General features: G+C 40.6%; 1 protein-coding gene and 1 non-coding gene across 6 annotated transcripts; one reads left to right on the forward strand and one right to left on the reverse strand.

Moving 5' to 3' along the window:
• On the forward strand, positions 1–27,872 carry LOC145515077 (uncharacterized). 5 transcript variants are annotated; one of them, XM_081514537.1, is made up of 7 exons: positions 1–50; positions 6,250–6,457; positions 9,853–9,986; positions 18,961–19,087; positions 19,186–19,307; positions 19,581–19,673; positions 24,368–27,872. In XM_081514537.1, the coding sequence occupies exons 5-7, from the start codon at positions 19,283–19,285 to the stop codon at positions 26,857–26,859; spliced, it is 2,610 nt and encodes an 869-aa protein (XP_081370663.1). In that variant the 5' UTR covers positions 1–50; positions 6,250–6,457; positions 9,853–9,986; positions 18,961–19,087; positions 19,186–19,282; the 3' UTR covers positions 26,860–27,872. The 5 variants fall into 5 exon arrangements, with proteins under 5 accessions (XP_081370663.1, XP_081370662.1, XP_081370661.1 ...); XM_081514536.1 differs by having other exon boundaries at positions 6,374–6,457; XM_081514535.1 differs by lacking the exon at positions 19,186–19,307.
• Positions 11,690–11,762, reverse strand: TRNAG-UCC (transfer RNA glycine (anticodon UCC)). The gene has a single exon. It is a non-coding gene; the product is annotated as a tRNA-Gly (tRNA).

A 27,872-nucleotide genomic window follows, 5' to 3' on the forward strand; every position in this document is an offset into this window, starting at 1 on the left:
AGTATCATGAAGACCCGGAATTGAGTTTAAATGAGCGGCAGAGAGTTCTGGTGAGTTTGTTTGTATGTTTGTTTGTTTACAGCCTGGATTTCGTAGTCCCACAGCCTGTTGTCCTTCACACGTGGGTTTCGGGGTCTCTGTGGACGTTTAAACTACCGTCCCCATTTCCCCGTCCCCAGTGTGTCCTCGCATCGCCGTGAGAAGTTCTGAAGTCCGTTAGCTTAGCTGCGGGGTCCCTGGGGCCCACGTCCGCTTCCTGTTAATATCGTTCTAGAGTCCATGTCCTTCTCTGGCAATTCTGTTGCAGTAAGGGGGACCCCTTCCAGGGCCCGAAACTGGGCTCTTGTCTAACACTCGGAAATGAATTCCCCGAGGAGACACATGTGCTGACCCAGCAAGAACTTTTATTGGGAAAGGGCACCCGGGTGGAGAGCAGCAGGGTAAGGGAACCCAGGAGAACAGCTCTGCCACGTGGCTCGCAGTCTCAGGCTTTATGGTGATGGAATTAGTTTCCGGGTGGTCTTCGGCCGATCATTCTACTTCAGAGTCTTTCCTGGTGGCACACGCATCCGCTCAGCCAAGATGGATGCTAGCAAGAGGGATTCTGGGAATTGGACAGACACGCGTCGTCTCCTTTCGAATTTTCTGGAACTCTTCCGGTTGGCGGTGGCTTATTAGTTCCGTATTTCTTACCAGGATCTCCTGTCATAAAACAACTCATGCGAATGGTTTCTAAAGGGCCTGGCCAGGGTGGGTGGTTTCAGTCAGTGAGTGTGCTTATCCTAACAACTCCCCTCTGAGAGACTTCCTACTCAAGATACTTCTTGGGAAATGGAGCGGAGATCTCTTTCTTCCATAACTTCTGCTGTGCATGGGCGTAGGCCTGCCTAGCAGAGCAGAAGTCTTTCTTTACCTGATCTAAGTCAAAGTATTTTTTGCCTGAAACCAGCATTCACCCTTGTAATAACAGCAATTTACTTAGAAACTGTTGGCTCCTCTCAGAGATGAAATAGAAAGGGGCCAAACAGGAGACCTAACAAGATGGTCATCACTAGTCCCCAGAAACAGGAGGCAACATTTGGGGTGAGGGCTGCAGGGTTTGTGACCTTTTTTTTTTTTTTTTTTGATTGGTTGGTGGTGAGGCAACAGAGCTGTGTTCCAGGAATCTTGTGTTCAGTCTGAAGTTACCATCCTCCACCTGGGTTGGGGTTCCAGTTCTGTAGAAGAAGTCAAAGACATTGTTATGCATAATTTTTTGAGTAGGAACCAGGACCCTGTCTGGAGGCTGTACCACCATTTGATTGTTTTTCTTCTGTTTTTTTATCTCCTCTCTTCCCTGATTAGCAATTGTTTGAATCCACCCTTTCGAACTCAGGGAAGGTCAAGGAGGCTGAATGAAACCTATATCTTACAGACAAGAGATGGAGAACACAGAACAGATCTGTACTCCCGAACCCCACAGAGTTCTGCTCAGTTTTAATTTAGGGAACTAGGCAACTATGATTGTGATAACTTCCTGTCAAAATGGGACATAGGACTGTCTCAGCTTGGAGAGTAGACACTGAATTGGAAGTATTTCTGAGTTCCAAGTTCTAGATCTGAGTCTTGTATGATTAAAATCTCAATCTCTTGGTCTGCCATTTTGGTGTAACAGACCCAGTTAGAAGTATTTGGAGGAGTGATAACTGGAATTTAGTAGACAAAGTAAATCTCATTTCTTTTTAGAAGAATAGGCCTGAAAACCAGTCTGGACCTGGCACTTCAGGGAGACTTGTAGCCATGTAGCCAGTTGTCTAGTTTTATAAAAAGTAAGGTTGCAGTTACTAGCTTCCAGCAGACATTGTTTTGAGAATGGTGACATCCAAGCCTGATACGACTCAGAAAACTCAAGTGTTTATCAATACAAGGTCTAACCTGAAAGTACACCCATAGCATCACCTAGTTATTTTCCAGGATGTCTGAACCATAGCTACTCTATTTTGACTTTTAATTGTAAACTTTTTTTAATAGCCAAAGCAGATTTTACTGTTAATGACGTCAGTGTTTCTCTAGGTATGAGAAGATGTAAGAATTGGGACTCATAAAGTTTTCTCTTGAAAAGATCTAACTATCTGAAGGCCTGTTCTGTCAGTTTTTTCCCAGAGTACAGAGTGCCTCATTCCTGATTTTCACCCTGAACTCCTTTCAGGGGAGTTGAAGGTCAGCAGTTGCAGTGGCCATGATTTAATATTTGTAGATGTAGATGGCAAGTGTCAGTTTTCAGTTGGCAGAGCCCCTTTTTGTTCATAAACTTGACCATGATTCTGAGGGGGGCATTTCATGACCATTTCATCCCATGGTGCTGAGAATATCCATTCTCAGGTTTGGCAAAGATTTTGTTGACAGGCCACTGGATGTGTTGTTACTGGACTAGGCCATAAAACAGTATCTAAAATTCTCTGGACCACCTGTCTTACTAGCCTCTTGGTCCAGGAAAACATCTTCTCTTGTTGCCTCTTTCCATATCTAGATCTACACTGTTACCATCATCGATCTCATATGGAACTATATATCATTTTATCAGAGGCCTCAGTCACACATTTGGCAGTGTAAGAAACAGCAATTTTGTAAAACAGGTGAAATACAAATAACATAGCCAGCAGTATTAGTAAAGTCACAAGTACAACTTAAGCTTAAGAGCTTCCATTAGATGTAGCCCAGTACACCCCAGGTCATCTGACTTAGTCTACTATGTAGAATCTTTATCTTTCAGGGAAATTATATATTGGCACTCTGTATAAGGCACATAGCCCAGTTTTCTAGTGTTACTAGACTGATTATCTTTAGTATGATTTAATTGTTTCCAACATAGAGGAGACTTTAAACCTAAATTACCATAGCCTGGTGTTATCTATATAAATCCATCCCATAATTGTGGGAGATTTTTTCTTCTTTTGCTGAAACTTTGTTTGTTGCTCTGATTGAGCTTGAGTAATAGAAGAAAGCTCAAATTTATGGCCAGAGTCAGAGCAGGCATTATTAATTGACCTAGTAAGGGGATCCCATCTAGTAATATCACAGTGACCTGAACATGATGATAAATTTTTTTTTTAAGTAAATTTTTTCAGGGCCAACCAGTTAGAGCCTTGTAGTATAGAAATTTACCGAGGTAACCCAGAACTAGATACAGGTAATTAGCCACAAACCCAACAATTGGATTGATTTCTAAAACTAGCATAGGATCAGGCCTATGATAGAAAAGCATTTGATTTATATGCAAAGGTCTACGAATTCAAGAAAACATAAATGATCATACGAATCAGGTCCAGCATCTTGGTCAAGCTGTCTACCTCTGATGTCGTCATCTTCTCATCCTGGTATAGTGTAGTTTTTCCTCTGTTTGAGCATCATTTTAAGGTGGGATCAGGTCATCTGTCTTTTCTATAGACCAATTCAGTGTAGGGGCCTTTAGAAGTGGGAATTAATCTAAAAGTTAATTTCCCTTCAGTTTCGTGCATGAGCTAGTTAAGAGTACCTGATAAAAAAGTCCTTTCATCCAGGTTGGAGACAGTCTCTTAAATTATGTCTTTTTCTAGTTCTGGTTGCAGGTCATGAGGCATCTGATCTTCATCCACAGATAGCTTACTGAGATAAGCTTTAGAAACAAACTTAGGGTGTTCTTTAAGAATTCAATTAAATTTTACATTAATATCACATAGCAGCAAAGAATTATCCAAGAAATGAGTCTTACTAGATGCAGACCTCCATTAACAAACTGGGATTTAACGTTTATTGAAACATCTTTTTCTCCCTAAAATTACCCTCATTTTTATCAAATATAACCAAATTAAGGCTAGTTTGAAAGTCAGCTCCGCCATCTTGGACCCAGTTGGCTCTAACCAGTTTTCTTATGGCTGTGTCATTCCTAACAAAATCCATTTATCTAACTAATTGTGATCCAATTTTAGAAAATCCTGGTCATGCATAACTCTTTTTAGTATTTTTTCATTCCTTTTTTTTTTTTACTGGAAACACACTTCTTACTTTCTTTTAGTAACCAAGAACTAACTTTTATATTAGCATTTTACAGATTGGTGAGCATAAATACCAGTGATAATCTCCAAAAACCCTTGCTTTTTTAGAACATTTTAGGATGGCACCAAACATTATTTATTTATAGCCCCAAATTTCTAATAGTTTATACAAAAGCTCATATCTCATTTACATTTTTTTAGAAGTTTTTTCACTAGAGGTAATTTCTGTGTTGACAGACTTGTAACAGATATAATATTTAACTTATATGAAACCTAGGTACAATGGAAATATTTTACTTAATGTTAATTACTCTAAGACATATTTATATTAGATAGATCAACAAACATTAATATCAGGTATTTAATACTGAATATTTCCCACTTCACATGAACCTTGAATTTATTGTTTAACGTAGAATTATTTGATTTGTAAGCACTTACTTTTTTTTAAGCCAATTAAATAGAGCTCATTTACAAATTAACCTCAAAAATATTATCCAGAGAAAAGACATACCAAGACATATTTAGACAGACACAACGCAAGATCTAGCTTTATTTTCTAAGCGTAGTCATGAATTAGATATTAGAATATAAAATTTACTAGTTTATAAAAAAACAGTTGGAATAAATAAAACCTTTAAAGGCTTTTGTCCATTTTTTCTCAGTCTCAGGAGACAGAGATGGTCTAGATAAGTGTTTCTGAGAACAGAGCCAGAGCCCTGGTCTCAAGGTACAGGGAAAGAAAATCAAGTTTTAACAAAATGGCAGCAGGTCTAAACCAAATGGTGGCCAGACAAAGCAAAATGGCCATCAAAAATCACAACACAGAACACAAAGTTAAAACACACACATATAAACCTGGCAGACCTCATCAGACACTCCCTTAAATACAAGAATACAGTCTCTCAGAAAACCTCCTATAGAGACAGAATTTCAGATCCAAGTACTAACAGAGTAAAGGAAGATATCTCAGGTCTTCAAAGATTTCAAAGGGAGGAAGAGAAGCCGGGTTGAAAGAAGAAAGGGGAGGAGGCGGGTCAGGGGGACAAAAGGGGTGGCCTTACAGACGTCTCCTGCCACCTGCAGATAACCAGGCGTTATGGGACTTTACCCTGGGCCTCCAGAGAAGGGAGGACTGGAACTCGGCCCTACCAGAAATCAGACCAGACTAGAACCAGAATTCGAGTTCTCTGCCAAGAGGAGGTGATCAGTCTCCAATCCTCAGCTCAGGCTGAGGCCCTTCGACCATCAGACTCCTGCGTCCAGGACCGGGGGACTAGAAAAAAGGGGAAGGATAGGAAGGGTTAAGGAGAGGAAAGAGAGAGAAAGGGGGAGAGAGGTCAATAAGTCTCTTGTTCCTTACCGGTCGGGGCACTCTGGCCAGTTGTCCGCGTCAGGAGGAGACCAGGGACAAAAAGGTCCCAGTTGCGGCCGCTAGGTCTGGTCCATTGGCAGGCAAGCTGGCCCCTGAATACCCCAAGTGGTCAGGATGTCAGTGCAGCAAAGAATAATCCCACCAGAGTCGCCAGTTGTTGCAGGAAGGGGGACCCGTTTCGGGGCTCGAAACTGGGCTCTTGTCTGACACTCAGAAATGAATTCTCGGAGGAGATACCTATGCTGACAAAGCAAGAGATGTTATTCGGAAAGGGCACCCGGGTGGAGAGCAGCAGGGTAAGGGAACCCAGGAGAACAGCTCTGCAGTCTCAGGTTTTACAGTGATAGAATTAGTTTCCAGGTGGTCTTCGGCCAATCATTCTAATTCGGAGTCTTTCCTGGTGGCGCACGCATCACTCAGCCAAGAAGGATGCTAGCGAGAGGGATTCTGGGAAGTGGACAGACATGCGGTGTCTCCTTTCCACCTTTCCGGAACTCTTCCGGTTGGTGGTGGCTTATTAGTTCCATATTTCTTACCAGCATCTCCTGTCATAAAACAACTCACTTGAATGGTTACTAAAGGGCCTGGCCAGGGTGTGCGGTTTCAGTCAGTGTGCTTACCCTAACAGTTCTACCTTCTAACTTGTAGAGACCACTGCTTAAAGTCCTGCGTTGCCCAGCCCCTAGGTCCCTGATCCACGAAGAGGTGAAGGAGGCTCTATTCTGTATGGAGTTTGGTCAGGGTCTCGCCTAAGATTTGAAGGGGAGGGTCAGCCGAGAAAGTGTGGTTTTCACAGGAAGGGCCGCGAGTTCTGAAGAAAAGAATAAAACTGAAAACACCCCTTTTGATTCTGTGTTCCAGAATCCCTGCTGGCCGTAGAGGATTGTGTTTTGTACCTGTTGAGATCCTCCCTCTGTGTGGGGCTGTGTTACAGGGTCCTCGGTGTGTTTCTCTAAGTATTGAACGGCCTATTTTCAACATTCAGGGGTCATTTCCCAAGACTGATCTTACCCGAGAAGGAAGCCCAGAGGAAGGGGAAAGCAAGGAGTTAGAAATGACTCGTTCCGAGGTAAGAGGCATAGTCTGTGTTTGTTCTGTCTCTCTTTCCTGAAATGCTGTTTCTCTGGACTTGTAAAGCTTCTTAACTTCTGAACGGGTTTGTTTGAACTGACCCATAGTCATCATCCCAAGGGACCTATTGTCCTCCTGGCACATCGTTGTGACAGAAAACAGAATTTCCAGCCAAAGAAGCTCACTGAAGCTTTTAAGTCCCGAGTTTTTATTGAGGTTTAACTACATAAGCGGATTGATAACAGCTCCAGCATTCTCCCCTCCTTAGAGGTTGGGCTAATAAGCCCACCTGGCTCAAAGCCCCAAACCTGTAGTCATTTCCTTGGTCTTTGTGAAATGGCCAGCCGCACAACCTGAGTCATCCCATTATTAAACTAGGGGCCAACTGTAGGCCATGTTGTTAGCATAAATTATCAGGGTCCACGGAGAGTAGTAAAGCCACTTCAGTCACTAAGGAAAGTCCAAGAGGGAAAAAACTTAAATTCCAAGAGTAGTTAACAGACTTTCACAACCTGGGGACCAAAGCCTGCTAAGTTCTTCTTTTTTTTTTTTTCTCAAGTTTTAGTATTTATTTCATTTTGGCTCTGCTGGGATTTTGCTGATGCACTTGGGCTTTCTCTGTTGTGATGAGGAGGGGCTACTATCTTGTTGTGGAGCTCTGCCTCTAAGGCACGGGTTCAGTCGTTGTCTTAATAACTGTCAGGCTCTGGAGCAGGTGGGCTTCAGTAGTTGTGGCACGCTAGCTTAGTTGCTCCGAGGCATTGGGACCTTCCCTGACCAGGGATGGAACCCGTGTCCCCTGCATTGATAGGCAGATTTCTCACCACTGGACCATCAGGCAAGTCCCTAAATTCTTTATTACACAACGCTGAAACCTAAATCTTTCCTTTATGCCCTTTGATCTTTTTTTTCCCCTTTGATTTTTGTTACCTTGGAATACCTCACCTGTTGCATTATTAAAAAATATTTTGTTGTGTTTACCTTCTCTTTTATTGTTCAAAATAATGTCTAAGTCTCTCTTTAGGTGAGCTTCTTTGGCTACCTTGTAGCTATTTTGTTTCATTTAGTTTGAAGTGTTACTAGTCTATACAGTGATAACTTCATCTGTAATTTGGCAGAATTACAGATTTACAGATTGTAATTACAGAAATCTGTCATTTCCCTCTATTTAGGTTTTTTTCTTTTTTTAAATTCAAAATTATATTGGCTCTCCTAGATACAGCTGAGACTTATATTTGAAATATCCATGTTTGTGTTGAGTTTGAATTGTTCTGAATTTTCAGTCACTGAAGTCTTTATGTCACCACATCTTCCATGTAAATCTTGTGATTTGCAGACTTGATGTGCTTCAGTAAAGGTTTACAGTTTCTTCACATAGGTCTGGAAATCTATTCTAAATAGGTGTCATGGTATATTTGCTAATAAAATGTAGACTATTTCTCATATTGTGTTTTTGATCATTCTTACTAAAGAGAAAAAAATTGTTTTCAGTGAACCCAGGTGGCTCAGTGGCAAAGAATCCTCCTGCCAGTGCAGGAGACCTGGGTTTGATCCCCGGGTTTGGAAGGTCCCCTGGAGAAGGAAATGGCAACTCACTCCAGTATACTTGCCTGGGAAATCCCATGGACAGAGGAGTCTGGATGGCTACAGTCCCTGGGGTGGCAAAGTAGTAGACATGATTGATGTGACTTAGCACGCATTCATGCACAGTTTGTAAATGTTTGTTTTACCATAAATGTCAAAATACCCTTGAGTTTAAAAAACAAAAAGTGGATTAAAAATGTTTCTTCCAAAAGATCTGTTACTTATGGAAGTTGCTTTTCCCTTAAGTGTGTTTATGTGTGCGTCTGTGTGTGCAGGCAGAAACCTAGGGTTTATATAAAAGCCATCATCATTTCATGAATATTTTTATTTATTCTAACCTTTGAAAATTGTTCTTACATATTTTCCATGGCCTTAGATTTTTTCATTTTAGTGAAATGAATATGTAGTTCCATTTAATATATGTATGCATGAAAATGTTCTACATCAAATGTCCATTTGATCAGTTATTTTTTTTGTATTTTGTATTCTTCACAGTTAGAGAAACTTCTATGAACTTTCTTTAGAGTTGTCCCTACGTATTTGTCTGTGTGTTATTAGTTAGAGTACATAAGTGAAGTAAATTTAAGCTGTTTAAGGAATGTTTTCTACATACTTGCAAAAAGGTGGAACAACAACAACATAATTGATTTTAAATTATTTCCATTATACATCCAAGACTCGGTAAAAACTCTCAGAAAGATATATAGTATATACGAAATAGTTAAAATGATTGTTGCTACTGAGATGCTATCATATTTGAACTGTAAAATTTGTAAAACACTTGAAGTTCAAAAGTAAGTATGAATGCTTACCTTGCTATTGCATTTAGTTACTATTCACAATGGGCATTCATGGAGCAGAATTTTGAACATCACTAGTTAAAAGAAGCTTGTTAACAATACTAAGAAAAAAATTAAGCTTGTTAACATAAATGGCACATTTCTCCCACTCAAGAACTCTTGGGTCAGAGTATGCTTTTTAAAAATATTACCAGTTTCCTTGATAGACAATTCATCTTGTGTCATACAAATACAACACTCAAAAATAAATATACCAGTGTTGTTCTGATTATTTTATCATTTCTTTTCATATCAGAATAGTTTCTGAAATGGTTTGTGGGTCATTTCTCATCTCTTTTTGGGTTAGGATTACGGTAGAAAATACTGCTGTGTAAAAGTTATATTATAGTATAACACCAGTTCAGTTCAGCTCACTCGTGTCCGACCCTTTGCGACCCCATGGACCGCAGCACGCCAGGCCTCCCTGTCCATCACCAACTCCCGGAGTTTACCCAAACTCATGTCCATTGAGTCGATGATGCCATCCAACCATCTCATCCTCTGTCATCCCCTCCTCCTCCCGCCTTCAATCTTTCCCAACATCAGGGCCTTTTCCACTGAGTCAGCTCTTCCCATCAGGTGGCCAAAATATTGGAGTTTCAGCTTCAACATCAGTCCTTCCAATGAACACCCAGGACTGATCTCCTTTAGGATGGACTGGTTGGATCTCCTTGCAGTCCAAGGGACTCTCAAGAGTCTTCTCATAATGTGTGTCAGCTAGCCCAGTAGTCAGGTCCATTGTCTCCCGTGAATTCTACTGTGACCTGCTCTCTGTAATGCAAAAAGGAAGGAGAACTCTCAGGGGTGGTCTGCAAAGAGAATGCACCAAAGGTAAGGACCAAACACAGAATGTGATTAGATATGAGATTAGTCTTGATTGCCACCTGCCGATCAGGAACAGAGGAAGCCAAAAAAAGGCTCAGAAAAGGGCCGGAGAAACAAGAACCTTTTTTCTTCTTTTTCACTGCAGCAGTTGCAGGTGAAAGGGCTGTGTGGATGCCTTTGAAGGTATCTTCTCAACCTGTGGATGTGAGTTTGCGACATAACATCCCCCGAAAAGCCTCAGAGCAGCAGGAAGAAGAGGAGGAAATGGCAGCTTCTCAGGTAAATGTCCTGTACCAGGTCTGGGAATGTGTCTGCTTTTCCTCCTGAAATGCCTGGACTGAGAACCTGCAAACCTTTAGTTCTCTGATTCTAAGTTTTCTCCCTGGGGGTTTGTTGTTATCTACTTGTTATTTTTTCCTTTTTTCTTATAATAGTGAAGAGCAGGTCTTGGGACTATCTTCTCCCTTATATACCACAGCCTGTTATCCATTGTCTGTATCCCGGCTTTCTCTAGAGCATGATGAATTCTTAGCATGAATTAGTGATGTTCAGTTGTTGACTGTATGCCCTTTGTGCGAGATCAACATGGGGAGGCACAGGTACCAGACATTCCCACTGGGATGTGGTCTGGTGTCAGGATCATAGGGAAAGAGGGGAAATGCCGTGATGAGTTTACATGTGGATGCAGCTTCAGCTCGTTAGAACAAGAGTTACAGATTGTCCTTATAAACAGAGTGAACTCAGTGGTCCACAGTTCTTCAGAAAAGTTTCAGAAATAGAAACATTGCAGAGACTGCTCTATATCGATAAGTGAGACTAACTACTTACATGTAGTATTAGGCTACAGATCACGGAAGGCATGTATGCAGTGAAATTTGTTTACAACACATTTTAAAAATATTTATTTATTTGGCTGCCCTGGGTCTTCTTGTAGCAGGTAGGATCTTCAGTCATCCTTGTAGTTTTCAGGTTCTTTGGTTGTGACATGTAAACTTAGCTACAGCATGTGGGATCTAGTTTGCTGATCAGGGAAAGAACCAGAGCTCCGTGCATTGGAAGCTCAGGGTCTTAGTCAGTGGATCATGACGAAGTCCCCAAACTAACATTTTTTAATGATAGTTTCAGATCATAGTTTCCATAATAGTGCCAAAATATCCATGCAGTGATAATGCATTCTTCCAGGTACGTCTTACCCCATGACTCATGTTCAATGGTTTAGGTGTTTCTGTGAGATTCCCATGCTATGAATTTGTTTTTTTCCACTTAACTTGAACAAGTGTCTTGGAAAGAAGTTAGGGATGTGCCTAAACTGTGACAATTAACAGAGTAACTTCATGTCTTCTTTCGTTCTTTCTGCTTTGGAAAATGAACACTGAACGTGTGTTTAGCAGAGATGCTGGGTTTTGAGAGTGGTGGTTTTCATCCCAAGCCCAGGTTTGATCTTTTCCAGAACACTCCATGCTCACATCACAGAGTCTCATCAGTTTTGTATTTTCCAAAATGTGTACAAGAATCTTATTAGTCCTAATCTATGCTCGACTGTATTAAAATTTAAAATACAGCTCAGTGCAAATAAAGAATATCATCCTCTAACATAATGTACATTTTAATACATTCAAAATTACCTGAGTTTAGTGACATGAAAAATTTTCCTCTCTTCCTCCTAATGAGCATACAGCCCCATTTGAGTGTATGTCTGCACTCAGCAGAGATGAGTTTGAGTAGGCTCCGGGAGTTGCTGATGGACAGGGAGGTCTGACGTGCTGTAGTACATGGGGTGGGAAAGAATCGGATATGACTGAGCAACTAAACTGGACTGTATGTATGAAAATATTAAAGTGACTTGATCAATTTGTTCTTCTTCTTCTTTTATTTTCCTTTTATTTTTTTAAAATATTTATTTGTGTTTATGTATTTGGCCGCTCCAGATCTTATGTGGCACTTGGGATGTTCAATCTTTAGTTGTGGCATGTGGGATCTAGTTCCCTGACCAGGGATTGAACCTGGGCTCCCTGCATTGGAAGCCCAGAGTCTTAACCACTGGACCACCAGGGAAGTCCCGCTTTGTTTTTTTCAAGAACTTATGTGGAAGGGAATGACTACCACTCCAATATTCCTGCTTGGGAATTTCTTCGACAGACGAATCTGGCAAGTTAGAGTCCATGGGGTTACAAAGAATGGGACATGACTGAGTGACTAAAACTTTTCTTTAGTGTTCTTTACAGTTACAGAAACTTCTATCACCTTTTCTTAGAGTTGTCTCTATGAATCTGTCTGTGTTTTATTAGTTAAAGTCTAAAGTACATAAACTGAAGTAAAGTTTAAGCTCTGCCATTTAATGGCTGTTTGTTAAAATATGTGCCAAAAGGTACAAGAACAACATTACTGATTTTTAGGTATTTTTGTTGCACTTTCAAGACTCTGATAAGAACAATCAGAAAGATATAGAGTATATACTAAATAGTTAAAATGATTCTTTCTGCCAAGGTTGTGGTTACCGAAAGAGCGAAGAGCATATAAAACCTAGGAGGGTCTTAGAATGCAGAAACTGGAAAAACAGACCCGTATTGTCTCATGTCTGGAAATTCTTTTCCAACCCGTGCCCAGACCATGACCTTTTTGGTGGCTTGTTCAGGGACTTGGGGTCTCTTCTCCACCTCCTTGCTTCTCCTTTCTCATAGGGACCCTCTGCCAACAGGCAAGTGCTGTGGCAGCAACTGAGGAAGTCTGGCCAGGGTTACCATCTGGTGTGTTCCAAGAGCCCCACTGCTCACTGCACCCCAGTAGCTGTCCCCTGAATGGATGAGGGTCTCTCCTTTGTCTTTTTTCCAACTGAGGACTGTGCCAACCGATATTCTGTGGGCACAGGTCAGACACATAAAGCTATTAGGGCGCCTGCCACAGGAAGACTCCCATGTGAGGATAAGGGGGACACAGAACGGATCAGGCCACAAGGGCATCCACCCCCAGCAAGACAACTTTGTCCACCCTATCAGGAACATAGTGGTTGAAGCAAAACAGACCAGTGTCCCCTGGCCACTGCCTCCCCGATATATTGTAAGGCGGATTCCTCAGCCTTCTTCCCTGTCACTTTCACTTCTTTCCCTTTTGGTCCGGGTTGATTTACAGGAGTCTGGGTGTTGCCTCTGAGCCATCCTAAGAGTGCCTTCCCCGTTTCAGGGAATCACCAACTGGTGAGTCACCTGGGTGCTCCTGGGAATCTCTGTCTTTCTCTGCCCGAGTCACTTGGTGGCTTAGCTGCAGGGTTTTCAGAGGTCTCCTCTTTCTGTCGGACACGACTGTTGGGACGCTCGGCCATTTTGTGCCATTAGTCGCTCGGAGAGATCACCGGGGAAAGAGGACACCTTTCTGTCAGCCAGTGGCTCTCAGTGCTCCCATTCTGTGGTAGGTAGGCTACGAGTGGGTTCTGTTACATCCCAGGAGGCCCTCTCATACTCAACCCTCAGCTACATTCTCAGAAACTGGAAAATTTTGACCCTCCAGAAGGCCTGGCTCCAATACAAATGGGGGTACCCCCCAAAAAAATGGCCCCTGAATGGCACACTAGCTTTTGCCAAAAGAGGAGAAAGGACTCAGAATGTCCTTGCGTTCTGTTGCCTCCCTGTCTCCTGTCCCTCTCTGTCTCTCTCCATCAGATTTCCTAGATGACTCCTACTCGACTTTTCATAGCCACCTGATCTCTAGGAAAGGATTTCTGAGGTTCTCTTTGGTCCAGGTCTTTCTTCTATATTCAAAACCCTGAAGGATCAAAAACTCTCCTAACATTATAAAGAATCCCCTTCTGACTATGCTTATCTCTCAAGTGGGGAGGGAACCAAGCTTCCCCCACTCCTGAACATCCTAAAGAATTCCCTTTTGACAACTTGTTTCTCAGGGATGGGAAGGACGAAGCTTCCCCAACTCCTGCAAATTCCCTTAACCCTTCAGATTCTTCTGATGAGACTAAGACCTCACTTCCCACCAGAGGGACAGTCCAAAATTTTTATCAGCTGAAATCCCCCTGATATCAGAGTCAATTTGAGCACTATTTGGTCTATCTTTTAACTATAAAACTAAGAATACAGAAAGGAAAGGTGACTTTTTGATACAGGATGGCCCTGGTACTCTTTAGACTCTGGAGAAAACTGGTTAAAATGAAATTTTCTTTCCCTTGGAAACTGCAAAACCTTTTCTTTTTGCATATGTATTTAAAAACAACTAGCTTGTTAAAAGGCCTGCCTAGGGAAAAGCTTGAAGTTAACCTTTCCATATCCTTGAAATACACTGCCCACTTTGCCTGAGATCTGACTCAGCCTTGAACAAATCAGAACTTCAAGGCAAACAAACAAACAAAAAAGAGTGAAAGAGATGTTTTAAATCTCAGACAAGGTTCGATGCATGATACAGGGTGCTAGGGTCTGGTGCACCGGGATGACCTGGAGGAATGGGCTGGGGAGGGAGGTGAGAGGGGGGTTCTGGAAGGGGAAAACATGTACACTCATGGTGGATGCATGTCAATGTATGGCAAAACAAATACAATATTGTAAAGTTAAAAAATAGATAAATAAATTAATTTAAAAATAAATAAATAAATACAATGAGCCAATCCAGGACATCTATCACTGCCTGCAGAGAATCCTAAAGTACTTCTCACTACAGATCCAAGACATCAAACTTCAATGAAGGCAGAACTGATTCAAACTTAATATTTCACAGCTTACCAATGTTAATGGTCTAATCGAATTTACTTTCTTCATTTTTTCCTTAGCTTGGCTGTTGTAAAAAATATATATATAACAGAATTTACAAACTGTTACAAAATATTTCACAGTCAACTCAATATACATTTAAGTAGTTACCATATTTCAATATGATATTTTCAAATGTAAAAGAGTGATGTCCACAAACTGTCGGGAAAAAAAAAATCTCAGGCAGGAAACTATGAGTTCTCTGTCTGTCTGTCTGGATTTATGTATGTCTCAGTGTGTGCGCTTTTTTTTTTTTTTGAACAATATTGCTGAAGTTGTAAATGAGTTCTAATTTAATTGGCCTAAAGGAAAGTAAGCGCTTACAAATCAGACAATTCTAACTACAAGAGAAATTAACCTAAATGAATTTCAGATTCACGTGAACTGGGAAATATTCAATATTAAATATCTAGTATTAAAGTTTATTTCCAAATCTAATGTAGATATGTCTAAGAGTCATTAAGCACAGTATTTTCATTGTGCCTAGGTTTATTATCAGTTAAATATTGTTATATTTTTATATCTGTTACAAGTTTGTCAACCAGGAAAGTACCTCAAGGAAAGGAGAAAAAAAAAAAAAAACTTCAAAGAAAATGGAAAAGAGATAGGAGCTTTCAGAGAAATTCTTTTAAGAATAATTATACTTTAGAAATGTCTGTCTAAAACATTCTCGCTAGATTTTGGTAAACTGAATTTCTAGGGCTGTGCTAAACTAAATGACGGAAGTTTATTGAATAGCTAGGTCATTTCCAAATAAAATAAGATTCTGAAACATTCATTACTGAGGACTAATGTCCTCTTACAGAGAAACTAGAGATTTTGACTATTAATGAATAATGCTTGATGCCATCCTGAGATGTTCTCTAGAATTTTTTTTTAGAAGTTATCACTGGTATTTATGTTCACCAATCTACAGAATGCTTAAGTTCTTGGTTGCTTAAGGAAAGTAGGATGTGTATTTTCAGCAAAGAAGCTATGAGGAATGAAATCACATTTTTACGAAGGGAAAAGGAAGTAGGTCTGACTTACGGTGGCTGTTTCAGGATGGGAGAACAAAGTAATAGGTACAGAAAGTGATAAGAAGGTTTTATGGAAGGTGGACCCCAAGGGAAGAGCTTTGTGCATAAATACAAGTTTTCTTGAGATGTTGAGCTGCCTTTGATAATAGATTTTAAGTTTCTTTACCTCTGAAGTGATCTATTCTATGTTTATCTTTGAAATCTTCTTTGTTACTTTGGCTAAGTGGATATATTGTTTCTCAGTGATCTATATGATTTTATCTGACTGAGTGTTATAACCGCTTTTGATATTTGTCCACAAAACTTCCTAAATAACTTGACTTCTAGCTGACTTTGGAATGCTTCAGAGGGCCCCTGAGAATCCCAGGGAGCTATTAAACTACCTGGGTTCATTGGAGATGTTAAATTACATGGGAAATGCTGTTGAAGGGGTGATAAATCTTCTCAGATTTTGCTAGAGATATCCTAAAATTATGTGAACTTCATGTAGATCTGATATGCCCTAAGAAAATGTGGTCAACTATAATTCTACTTATCCTGTTAAAGTGTTACAAGTCATAGCAATGACCAGGCTACATTGTCAATTGCAGTTTAACCAGATTTAAACATGCCTTCTATGGTTTCACTCTGATGCCTTTGTAAGAATACTGCTACTTCATGATTTATGGAAAAGATTTTTCTAAGGTTAACCGATAAACAAGTTTTGTTTGCTATCTGGTAAGCTGGTACCAGTTTGGAATTTAGTCTAATCTCTATTTTAATGGAACAAAAGTTTCTTAGAATGCAGCTTTCAATAAGAGATTATGAATTTATTTGCCTTTAAGTGATTTATATTCATTTTTAAAATCTTTTGTTAGTTTGCTAACGTAAATAAGCATTACTTAAGATTATGGTACATGTAGACAAAGCTCATTCTTCTACAAAAATAACCCCTTATGGTTATAATTTTGCCATCCTGATGTGCTTAAAAACATGGCCATAATCTGCTCCTAAATCGGGGAATGAAAAATGGGTGAAAAATAGCTGTAAAACAAAGAGTCAGGGCTATGGGAAATCCAAGATGGTTGCCTGGCTTTTCCCAGCTCCCTGACAAACCTCATTTTTATTTGATGGGTTAAAGCCTTCACTGGCTACAGGGTTAATGCCCTCATAATGAAAAAATCATGTTTCACTGAATATTAAGTTTTGTTCATTGTTAAACTAAGTTTCTAGTTTTGTTAATTAAAGTCTAGTCTTTACTAAGACTCACTTCTGAGATAGTTCCTTCTTTTGTTATATTTCTAAAAGATTTAATTAAGTTATTAAAAAGGACACTCTAAGTTTCTTTCTAAAGCTAATCTCAGTAAGCAGTCTTCAGATAAAGATGAGATGCTCCATTATATACAACCAGGAGATTAACACCTGGCTATAGTCATTTAACAAATGAAGTCAGATGACCTGGGCTATATTGGGCTCTACCTAATGAAAGTTCTTGACTTACCATTCTTTCTTATGACCTGACTAATAACTGCTAGCTATAGCTATATTATTTTCTGTGTCACTTGTTTCGAAGATTGTTTCTTAGGTTACTAAATGTGTGACTGAGCCAGTGATAAAATGCTGCTATGCAGCTCCCTATGAGATCAATGATTGTAATAATGTAACTCTAGATATGGGAAGAAGCAAGAAGACGGAATATTTTCCTGGACCAAGAGGCTAGTAAGACAGGTATGGTCCAGAGATTTTGCTACCCACAAGGCCTGCTCTAGAAACAGCACATTGAGTGGTCTATCAATGGAACCTTCCCTTGACCTGGGAATGAGCCTTCCCAGTGCTGTGGGACACAATGGCCAAGAAATGCCCCCAAAGCATGGTCAAATATGTGGCTATGAAGGGACCCTGCTAACTGGACTCTGCCAGCTGTCTCCACAAAGATTACATCATTACACTGCAAGCTCCTGACTTTCAATACCCTCTGAAGGAGTTCAGTGTAGAGACAGAAATGAGGCACTCTGTGCTCTGGGAAAAACCCAGAAGAACTGGCCTTCCAATAGTCACATGTTTTCAGGTAAAGATTTTATGAGCCCAAATTCTTGCTGCTTCTCGTACCTAGAGAAACACTAACGTCATGAACCGATGTCCGGGCCTGGTTCTCCTGGCTAGCCCCTGAGCAGCTTTTCTACTTCTCTTCATCTTTGGGCCATGTACCTTTAACTTTCTTGCAAAGTTTGTTTCTTCTAAAATACAACACATTTCCAAATGGTCGTACAAGAATATTCCCTGACCAACACCTAGACAATGCTGAAACAAGTCACCTTATCATTCGACGGACTCTCATCTCCCTCCATAAATGCACCCGGACAGAGTGGGCAAAGGGAACCCAGAGCCCCAGGGTGCCCCCGCTCAGCCTGAAGAAGCCAGAGCTGTCATCGCCCCTTTTTCCTTGAAACTGGATTCCCAAATGTGTGAGAAGGGAAATGGGTAAATAGTTAGACATGAGCAGGGTATCAACAGGGGCCAAAGAATTGGCCCTAAAAATAAAGAGAGGGAGGTATGTGGTGACCCAGGGACAAAAGAGTAGAGAAAACCAAGGAGGCTCTTGGAATTAAGGAGCAAAAAGTCAAGACCCCTTAGCATTTTTCCCTCCCCCATGTTGTGACTACTGATGAATTTCAGGTCCTCCTGAGCAGTATGAATGCTCTCCCCTCCTCCCCAGTAAGGAGAAATATTTTTCTTACTCTTCCCCCACCCAGTATATGTGCCTCATCCATTCAGCAAATGATCCGCAAGACCTTTATCCCACTCCTTGTACCCTGGCTATGAAAGTGGACTAAGGACCCCTGTTCAACATCCGTTCTCCCTTGAGCTGGCCTGCTGTTCTAACAGCGTTCCCCATTCTAATAAACTTTATTTCCTTCTCATTTTGTCTCAAGTCTGGAAATTCTTTTCCAACACGAGCCCAGACCACAAGAAAGGTTACTATCCTATTAAACCTGTTAAAATCTATAAAACAATTAAAGTTCCAACTTAAGTATGAATTCTTACCTTACAATTCTATTTCATTGCAGTTCAAAATCATCATTCATCGAGCAGAATTTTCAACATTACTAACTCAAATAACCTTGCTAAAAATGTGGCACTTTGGCCCTACTCAGAACTCGTGGCTCAGAATATGCTTAAAAAAAAAAATTCCTGTTTCACTGATAAACAATTTATCCTATATCACATGAGTAGAACACTGAAAAATAAATATGCTAGTGTTCCCCTGATGATTTTATAATTGCTCTTTCAGATGAGAATAGTTTCTCTAATGGCTTGTGGATCAAAACTCATCCTCTTTTCTTCACATTAGAAATTGGGTAGAAAGGATTACTGTGTAAAAAATATATTTTGTAATACCAGCCAAGCCACTAAATCATGAGAAGGTCTCTGACCTTGCCGTTTTCATCTTGTGTGACATTAGGAAGTCTTCCTGCAACCACATGGCATCTGTACTTTGTCTTTCAGGGACAGCTGACATTCCAGGATGTGGCCATAGACTTCACTCAAGAGGAGTGGGAATACCTGGACCTCAGTCAGCAGGAATTGTACAGGGACGTGATGGTAGAGAACTACGGGAACCTGGCCTCCTTGGGTGAGGATGACTGCCTTCCAGAATCCCTTATCCACCCACTGGGTTTTGGTTCCGTCATTTCTAGAATGTCTTCTGAAATTTTCTCCTTCCCTCAATAGTTTCAGACCCTGCTTTCTAGATGAAAATGGGTATTTGTGAGTTTAGAAAGAAAGGCTTCATGATGATTCCTTATGCTGGTGATGTTTTTCTTCCTTGATGTACTCCGCCTCCTTCATTCTAGGTTAGTGGTAATTGTGTAAGTTCTGTGGTATTAAATAGTTGCACCTTCTCTTAATTTCACATTCACACTACTTACTTTTGCCTTAGTACTACTTGACCAGAATCTCAGGATCTGATTGGTAAGTGTTTGTTAGTATTGTATAGCTGCTTTGAATGAAGTATTTTGGGAAATCGTTTTCTAGAACAAAATGCATTCTCATCTCACATGAATACATATTGGATTTAATACTGATGAATCTCTAACAACACAAATATTCCTTTCTCTGATCAACAGGTCTTGTATCTAAGCTGGACATGGTCACCTTTCTGGAGCAATTCAAGGATCCCAGGAATATAAAGAGAATGGAGACAACAGCCATTTTCCCAGGTAGGTATGAATGGATGGAGATGATGACTCAGATGAGAGGTCCAAGGAGCAGCGAGGAACTCATCCTTTGTCACATGGTTTTGGAAGATTTGCTTCAATGGAGATGATTTTCTAAAACCTGGGTTTGTGCCTGCTACTGTCATAGAAATGTATCACCTGCTCCACTCTCTCTCTTAAATCATTCATAAATTTATCTGCATGATTGCTTTTCTCCATCACAGTGTGAACTAAAAGTCTCCTCTTGGCTTGTTATAAACTGCATTCATTTGTTGCTCTTCGATTTCTTCGGGGCCCTTGGGAAACTCTTCCCGTTTCTTAGTAACTGTATGACAGTCGTTTTAAAGTTTCTTTCTACTTCTAGACAGAAATGTATGCGTGGAGTGGTAGACAAACTGCCAAACTTCTAGAAATACTGGGGACAGGTTTTTGTTCTCTGATTTATAATTTCCTATCCACTAGTAGCAACACATAAGACCTTCTAAAGAAATTTCAAATTCAAGTAATTTTTCACTGCAGAAAGCAAAACCTCATGAAAATGAAAGAATGCACATCTCAGGTTGACTTCGAAGTTTCTCTTTTCCTTATATGATCTCATGTTAAATATCTTAAGTGTATTTGCCCAAATTCTAACATGCTAAAATACTTTATTATATTCTATTACCTCATAGAATTTTAAAATAAATTGACATAAAATGTTAGCACATTTTCTGCTATATCATTAATGGTTGAATCACACTATGACAATTTTTAGATTATATAAAGAAATCTTTATTAAAAATTCTAGTTGGAATATAGCTGTTATACAAGTTTGTACTCCTATACAGCAAAGAGAATCAATTATACATATCAGTCAGTTCTCTTCAGTCACTCAGTTGAGTCTGAGTCTACGGTCCATGGTCTGCAGCAAGGCAGGCTTCCCTGTCCGTCACCAACTCCCAGAGCCTGCTCAAACTCATGTCCATCGAGTAAGTGATGCCATCCAACCATCTCACCCTCTGTTGTCCCCTTCTCCTCCCATCTACAATCTTTCCCAGCATCAGGGTCTTTCTCAGCGAGTCAGTTCTTCGCATCAGGTGGCCAAAGTATCGGAGCCTCAGCTTCAGCATGTCCTTCCAATGAATATTCAGGACTGATTTCCTTTAAGATGGAGTGATGTGATCTTCTTGCCATCCAAGGGACTCTCAAGAGTCTTCTCCAACACAACAGTTCAAAAGCATCAATTCTTTGGCACTCAGCTTTCTTCATGGTCCAACTCACATCCATACATGACTACTGGAAACACCATAGGTTTAACTAGATGGACCTTTGTCAGCAAAGTAATGTTTGTGCTTTCTAATATGCTGCCTAGGTTGGTCTTAGCTTTTCTTCCAAGGAGGAAGCATCTTTTACTTTCTTGGCTGTAGTCAACATCTGCAGTGATTTTGGAGCCCAAAAAAATAGAGTCTCTCACTGTTTCCACTGTTTCACCCGCTGTTTGCCATGAAACAATCTGACCAGTGCCATGATCTTTGTTTTTTGAATGTTGAGTTTGAAGCCAGCTTTTTCACTCTCTTCTTTCAGTTTCAAGAGACTCCTCAGTTCCTCTTTGCTTTCTGCTATAAGGATAGCTTTCTGCTATCTCTATATCTGAGATTATGGATATTTCTCCCTGAAATCTTGATTCCAGTTTGTGCTTCTTCCAACCCACTATGTCACATGATGTACTCTGCATATAAGTTAAATAAGCAGGGTGACAATATACAGCTTTGACCTACTCCTTTCCCAACATGGAATCAGTCCGTTGTCACATGTCCAGTTCTCACAGTTGCGTCTTGAAATGCATACAGATTTCTCAGGAGGCAGGTAAGGTAGTCTGGTGTTACCATCTCTTTAAGAATTTTCCACAGTTTCTTCTGACCCACACAATCAATGGCTGTGGTGTAGCGAATAAAGCAGATGTAGTTCTTTTTCCAAAACTCTCTTGGTTTTTATATGAATCAAGGGATGTTGGCAATTTGATCTCTGGTTCCTCTGCCGTCTAAACCCAGCTTGAACAACTGGAAGCTCTCGGTTCACATACTGTTAAAGCCTCGCTTGGAGAATTTGAACCTTTACTACTGTTTGAAATGAGGGAAACTGTATAGTACTTTGAGCATTCTTTGGCATTGCCTTTCTTTGTGATTGGAATGAAAACTGACCTTTTCAAGTCCTGCGGCCACTGCTGAATTTTCCAAATTTGCTGGCTGATCGAGTGCAGAACTTTTGCATTATCATCTTTTAGGACTTGAAATAGGTCAGCTGGAGTTCCATCACCTGGACTAGCTTTTGGTAGTCATGTCTGCTAAGGCCGACTTGATTTTGGACGCCAGGATGTCTGTTACTAGGTAAGTGATCACACCATCGTGGTTATCTCGGTCATTAAGATCTTTTTTGTACAGTTCTTCCATATATTCTTGCCAACATCTCTGAATATCTTCTGCTTCTTTTAGGTGCATCCCGTTTCTATCCTTTTTTGTTCTCATCTTTGCATGAAATATTCCCGGCACCTCTCATTTTCTTCAAGAGATCTCTAGCCTTTACCATTGCATTGATTTCCTTCCCATGTAGGTCACCACAGAGCAAGGAGTAGAGTTCCCTCTTTCAATCATAGTTTTAAAGACTCTTCTTATTTAATTGCTTAAAACAAGTACTTTATTAAGTTTATCTTCTTTGTATTCAGCTTCCTCGGACACTGTCCTATGTGTCCTCAGTTTCTGATTCGTTTTGTGTCACTATCATTTATGATTTTTAGATTTAAACATCTACTAGACCATTCTCAGAAACATGTGTGGCAAGAAGAGGATTAAAGGATTATTAGGCACCTAGAATTTGTGAAAGTGTTTGGTGTCTCCAAATAAGATGACTAAAAGCAAGAAGTAATCATTAGATTGCCTAACTCCTCTTCATTTAGTGGTCCTTGTAGGTTTTAACTTGCTTCTTCCTCTAGACCCTACTTCTTTGCCATCTCATTTTGTCCAGGTTTCTATTTGTGGTCTCTGTTTTGAAGGCTACAGGAACCTACTTAGACTTCTTCTGGTGTCTGCCCCTTGGTGGATGAGGTTGGTCTAGAGGTTTGTGCCCTTATCCTCTTGATCTGTGCTTTGATTGCTGTTAACTGTGACCAGAGCCTGCCGTGCATATTCAGGGCTGTTTCCCCATTGTTCTGTGGTTGTTACTGCCCTCTCTCTGGTGGTGCCTGCTCCCTGCTTGGTGCAATAGAGCCCCCAGATCTGATTCTTAGCTGTGATTCTGTTCTGTGGTGCCAGGCTGGTGGGACTGGAGCACACCCACTGGGAGAGACAGCACTGAATATTACTCCTCTGGGGATGTTCACCTCGGGACGTGCTCTGGTGCCCCTTCTCATGCGTTCTGTGAGCTCTCATGTGATGTTGTGCTGGCACTGCTCTTGGCCCACCTTCACCATGGGCCTGATGGCACACGGCATTAGTGTCTCTCAGATGTTGTTTTCACAAGGTCACCAGCATAGATTCAGAGAAGTCAGGTCCTGGGATTGCAGTCAACATGGAGCTGGACCCGCTGTGGTGCTCCGGGGCAGCTGAGGCTCTGTCCTGGCCCCGGCCCCTTGTGTAGGAGCCCACAAAGTGTACAGCTGCTAAAGCTACACCTGCCATGACTGGGAGAGCCCTGGTCATTGACTCACATGCTCTGTAGGGGCTGAGGTTGCAAAGCTGGTCGTGGGTGTAAGACATGGCTTGTGTTGCTGCAAGGAGAGGTTTCCGCTTTTCTTCTTTATCCCTGGGGTTCAGCTGTGCTTTCAGCTCCATCTGTGCATGTGGCCAGCTCACAGTTGTCTGCTCCTGAGACTGCCCCAGAGCCCAGGAGTCTGCTGATTGTGGAGGAGGTCGATGGGGGAGGCCATGGCTGGGTATCAAAAGACCTACGTGGGTGGAGTTCTTCATAGTCTTGCCGAGGAGGTGCCGGCGTAAGGGACAGGGGATGCAATGGGCTCCTTCTTTGGCCATCACTCACCAACGGCACTCTGCTCTATGGTGGTTCAGGCGTCAGCTCAAGCATTCCCGTTTGCAGAGCTCTTCCCACACTCCCATCCCTTCAGGATGTCTCCTCATAGCCAACAGCAGTCCTCTGCCTGGGTCTGCCCTCCAGACTCCACATTCCAGCACCCAGCCCTTGTCTGCAGTGGTAGACATGCCTCTCAGGCTGGGTGGGCAGGGCTGGGGTCAGCAGCCTGTGTACAGGTCACACTCTGTCCTGCACACGGGTTGCCGTGGTCTCTTCCACAGAGAATGAGGCTCCCCTTCTGTCCAAACTGAGCTCCCCCACTGAGGGGCTTCCCTGGATGTGGAGACCTCTCCTCACTTTCATCTCCCGAAGGGTTGCAGGCCCCAACCCACTTCCTCTCCTCTTCCTGTTCCTTCTTTCATTTGTCCTACCTGGCTCAGCAGGAATCTTTCTTGTCCTTTCAGATTTCCAAGGGCCTCTGCTTGTGTTCAGCCGGGCTCTGTGAGAAATGTTCCATTTCTCATTCATTTGTGGAGAGAGAGATGATCTCCACATTCGACTAAGCCTCTGGCATCTTGATCCTTCCGTCTCTATTTTATTTTTAAACTAGCCAATGGTCATCAATTTTCTCTAAATCTTTAAAGATATTCACTGTTAATAGCAGGTAAAATTACTTGCCATTTGGTGTCTTTCAGCTCTGTCTCCACAAGACACCCAGGATTTGATGCCGAAGAATCCACTGTTAGAAGATGTATTGCCAAATGCAAACCTAGGAATATATCAAATATTTCACCTCAGAAGCTTAAATTTAATGAAAGACTGGGAATATACGAGGGTATATGAAAGACAGAGAGGATGTTTATATGGACATAAGGAAATGGAGAAAGTTAAACATAATGCTAACATTACTGCAAAAAGAAATGAGAAACAGGAGTCAAATTGGGAAAAACACCAGCTTCAGTCTTTCACATCTGCCGAGAAGTGTAAGAGTTTAAGAAAAGATTTCCATCCTTTTTTGAAAGATACGTGTTCTATGAAAGGAAACGTGGAAAGTTTGGAAGGTAATCTTGTCTCTACTGCAAATACTCATTCAGACAATTCTGAATGTAGGCTTCGACTAAACATACATTCAAGCATGTCTGAACACCTACAATTTAACAATGAGGGGGAAGACTCACAATCTAATCAATTTGAGGGATCCATGAGCAGGGGATCATTATTCTTCCCCCAACAGATATTTTCTCTCCATTCCAAGATGTGTAATGTTGATGATAATGGAAGAGACGCAATCCAGCCATCATTGTTCAAAACAGATTGTGATGTGGTTAATACACAACAGCTTTCCATGTGTAATAAGATGAGTCAGACCTTAAGTAAGAGCTCCAGCTCCAATAATTACAAGAGTGTTTATGGTGGAGTGAGAGGGTATTCAGGCAATAAAACTGGGTATATGGTTGATGGAGACTCAAACATTATGCAACATCAGGGACCCAAATCTTCAAACAGAGATTCTAAGAGTAATAAATGCAGAAATACCTTTTATCAAATGTCAAGTTTTTCTCTAGATAAGAGGACTTGTAATGGAGAGAGGACTTGTACTGAATATGGTCAGGTTTCTAATCAGTCTTCAGAACTTATTCAACAGCAGGCTGTTCAGAATCCACAGAAAGAATGCAAGTGTAAGATATGTGGGAAAGTGTTTAGTAAGTCATGCTATCTAAGTATACATAAGACAGTTCATACAGGAAGGAAAGCTTTCAAATGTACAGAACGTAGCAAAGTGTGTAACCTTCGCTCTCTTCTTACTAAACATCAGAGAATTCACACTGGAGAGAAACCATATAAATGTACAGAATGTGGCAAAGCGTTTACTTACAACTCACAACTTATTGAACATCAGCGAATTCATACTAGAGAGAAACCTTATAAATGTACAGAATGTAGCAAAGCCTTTATCTCTTGCTCACAGCTAACCTATCATCAGCGAATTCATACTGGAGAGAGACCTTATAAATGTACAGAATGTAGCAAAGCCTTTATTCAGCGCACAAAGCTTACTCAGCATTATCGAATTCATACTGGAGAGAAGCCTTATAAATGTAAAGAATGTAACAAAGCCTTTCATCGTCGCTCACTTCTTACTGGACATCAGCGAATTCATTCTGGGGAGAGACCTTATAAATGTAGAGAATGTAACAAAGCCTTTCACAGTTGCTTTGTTCTTACCCGACATGAGCGAATTCATTCTGGGGAGAGACCATATAAATGTAAAGAATGTGGCAAAGCCTTTAGTCAGTGCTCACAACTTACTGAACATCAGCGAATTCATACTGGAGAGAAGCCATATAAATGTAAAGAATGTAACAAAGCCTTTCGTCTTCGCTCACTTCTTACTGGACATCAGCGAATTCATTCTGGGGAGAGACCTTATAAATGTAAAGAATGTAACAAAGCTTTTCGTCTTCGCTCACTTCTTACCCGACATCAGCGAATTCATTCCGGGGAGAGACCTTATAAATGTAAAGAATGTAACAAAGCCTTTCACCTTCGTTCAACTCTTAACCGACATCAGCGAATTCATTCTGGGGAGAGACCCTATAAATGTAAAGAATGTGGCAAAGCCTTTATTCAGTGCTCTCAGCTTACTCAACATCAGCGAATTCATACTGGAGAGAAGCCATATAAATGTAAAGAATGTAACAAGGCCTCTATTCAGTGCTCACATCTTACTCAACATCAGCAAATTCATACTGGAGAGAGACCTTATAAATGTAAAGACTGTGGCAAAGCCTTTATTACGAGTTTGGTCCTTACTCAACATCACCAAATTCATACCAGGGATAGATGTTATAAATGTACAGAATGTGGCAAGGCCTTTATTAACAGTTCTACTCTTACTAAACATCAGCGAATCCATACTGCAGAGAGACGGTATAAATGTACAGAATGTGGCAAAACCTTTATTTGGAACTCAATTCTTACTACACACTTGCGAGTTCATACTGGAGAGAAACCTTATAAATGTCCAGAATGTGGCAAAGCCTTTGGTTACAAGGCAACGCTTACTCAACATCAGCGAATTCATACTGGAGAGAGACCTTATAAATGCACAGAATGTGGCAAAGCCTTTGGTCGTAGTGCTTATCTCACTAGACATCTGAGAACACACACTGGAGACAAACCCTAGTAATGGAACAAGTGATGGAAGAGGTTTTCCCTAAACACGCATCAGAAAACACAAGAGTTTATACAGGAAACCTATGGAAATGATGTAACAAATATGTAGAAAGATATTTAATCAAAAATCAAATCTAAATAAATATCAGAGACTGCATACTAGAAAGCATTTCATCAATCCTCTTTTCTGAAGTTTCTCTGAAGGAGAATGACTGTAGAGAGTAATCCGTAGTTAAAACACATAGAAAATGGATATATTAGCATGAATCATGAGATGAAGGTTGATAGTTAGAAAGTTACAATTCTTAGCAATGTATGTATGCTTGTTAATAAGGTCGTAATTTGAGATTATTTGAAGTGAATGTAATTCAGCCCTCAAATAATCCATATTATGCTTTCTTCCTAGTGTGTTTGCAAAGATAGATTTTTGATGGTTTATTAAAGATTAACTTTTTCATGTTCTGTTGCAACCATTTCTATCTATTGTTCACTAGAAGATGAAGGATACCATAATGTAAAATGTACAATGACCATCTAAATGGAGGTGGTTGTCATTGATGTGAAATATCTGGAGGTTGCCATGATGTAAGTGGTCATTTAATCTTTCCATGTATTAAAGTAAGACAGAAGTTGGTTGTCAGGTTTCAATAGTAATATCCTTGATTTGTAAGAACACAGTGACAGTTCACTGCAATATTGATGTTTCTTTATAATATCAAGACTAGTCATGATTATTACTTGACAATGTTGAAATAAAGACAATGATAACCTAGAAACATATTAGAAACCCTTCCTAGAAAAGGCATGTAATTAGTGTATATCATGCTTGCTATGTGTTTCCTAGGCTTTGTTTGGTAAGCTGTAAAAGTCACAAATCTCACATCATTATATCAAAAAATGAATATTTTTCTATGTACTTTTGATCTGTATTTAATCATAGGTCATACCATGGATTGTAAAAGGTTTTATTTCAACTATGTGTGAAATTAATTCATGGTTATTAATAAAAGTGAATGGCTTTTA

Source organism: Giraffa tippelskirchi, chromosome 7 (genome assembly GCF_054371585.1).
Source record: "Giraffa tippelskirchi isolate mGirTip1 chromosome 7, T2T-mGirTip1v1.2.pri, whole genome shotgun sequence".
In the NCBI taxonomy this organism is placed as follows: domain Eukaryota; kingdom Metazoa; phylum Chordata; class Mammalia; order Artiodactyla; family Giraffidae; genus Giraffa; species Giraffa tippelskirchi.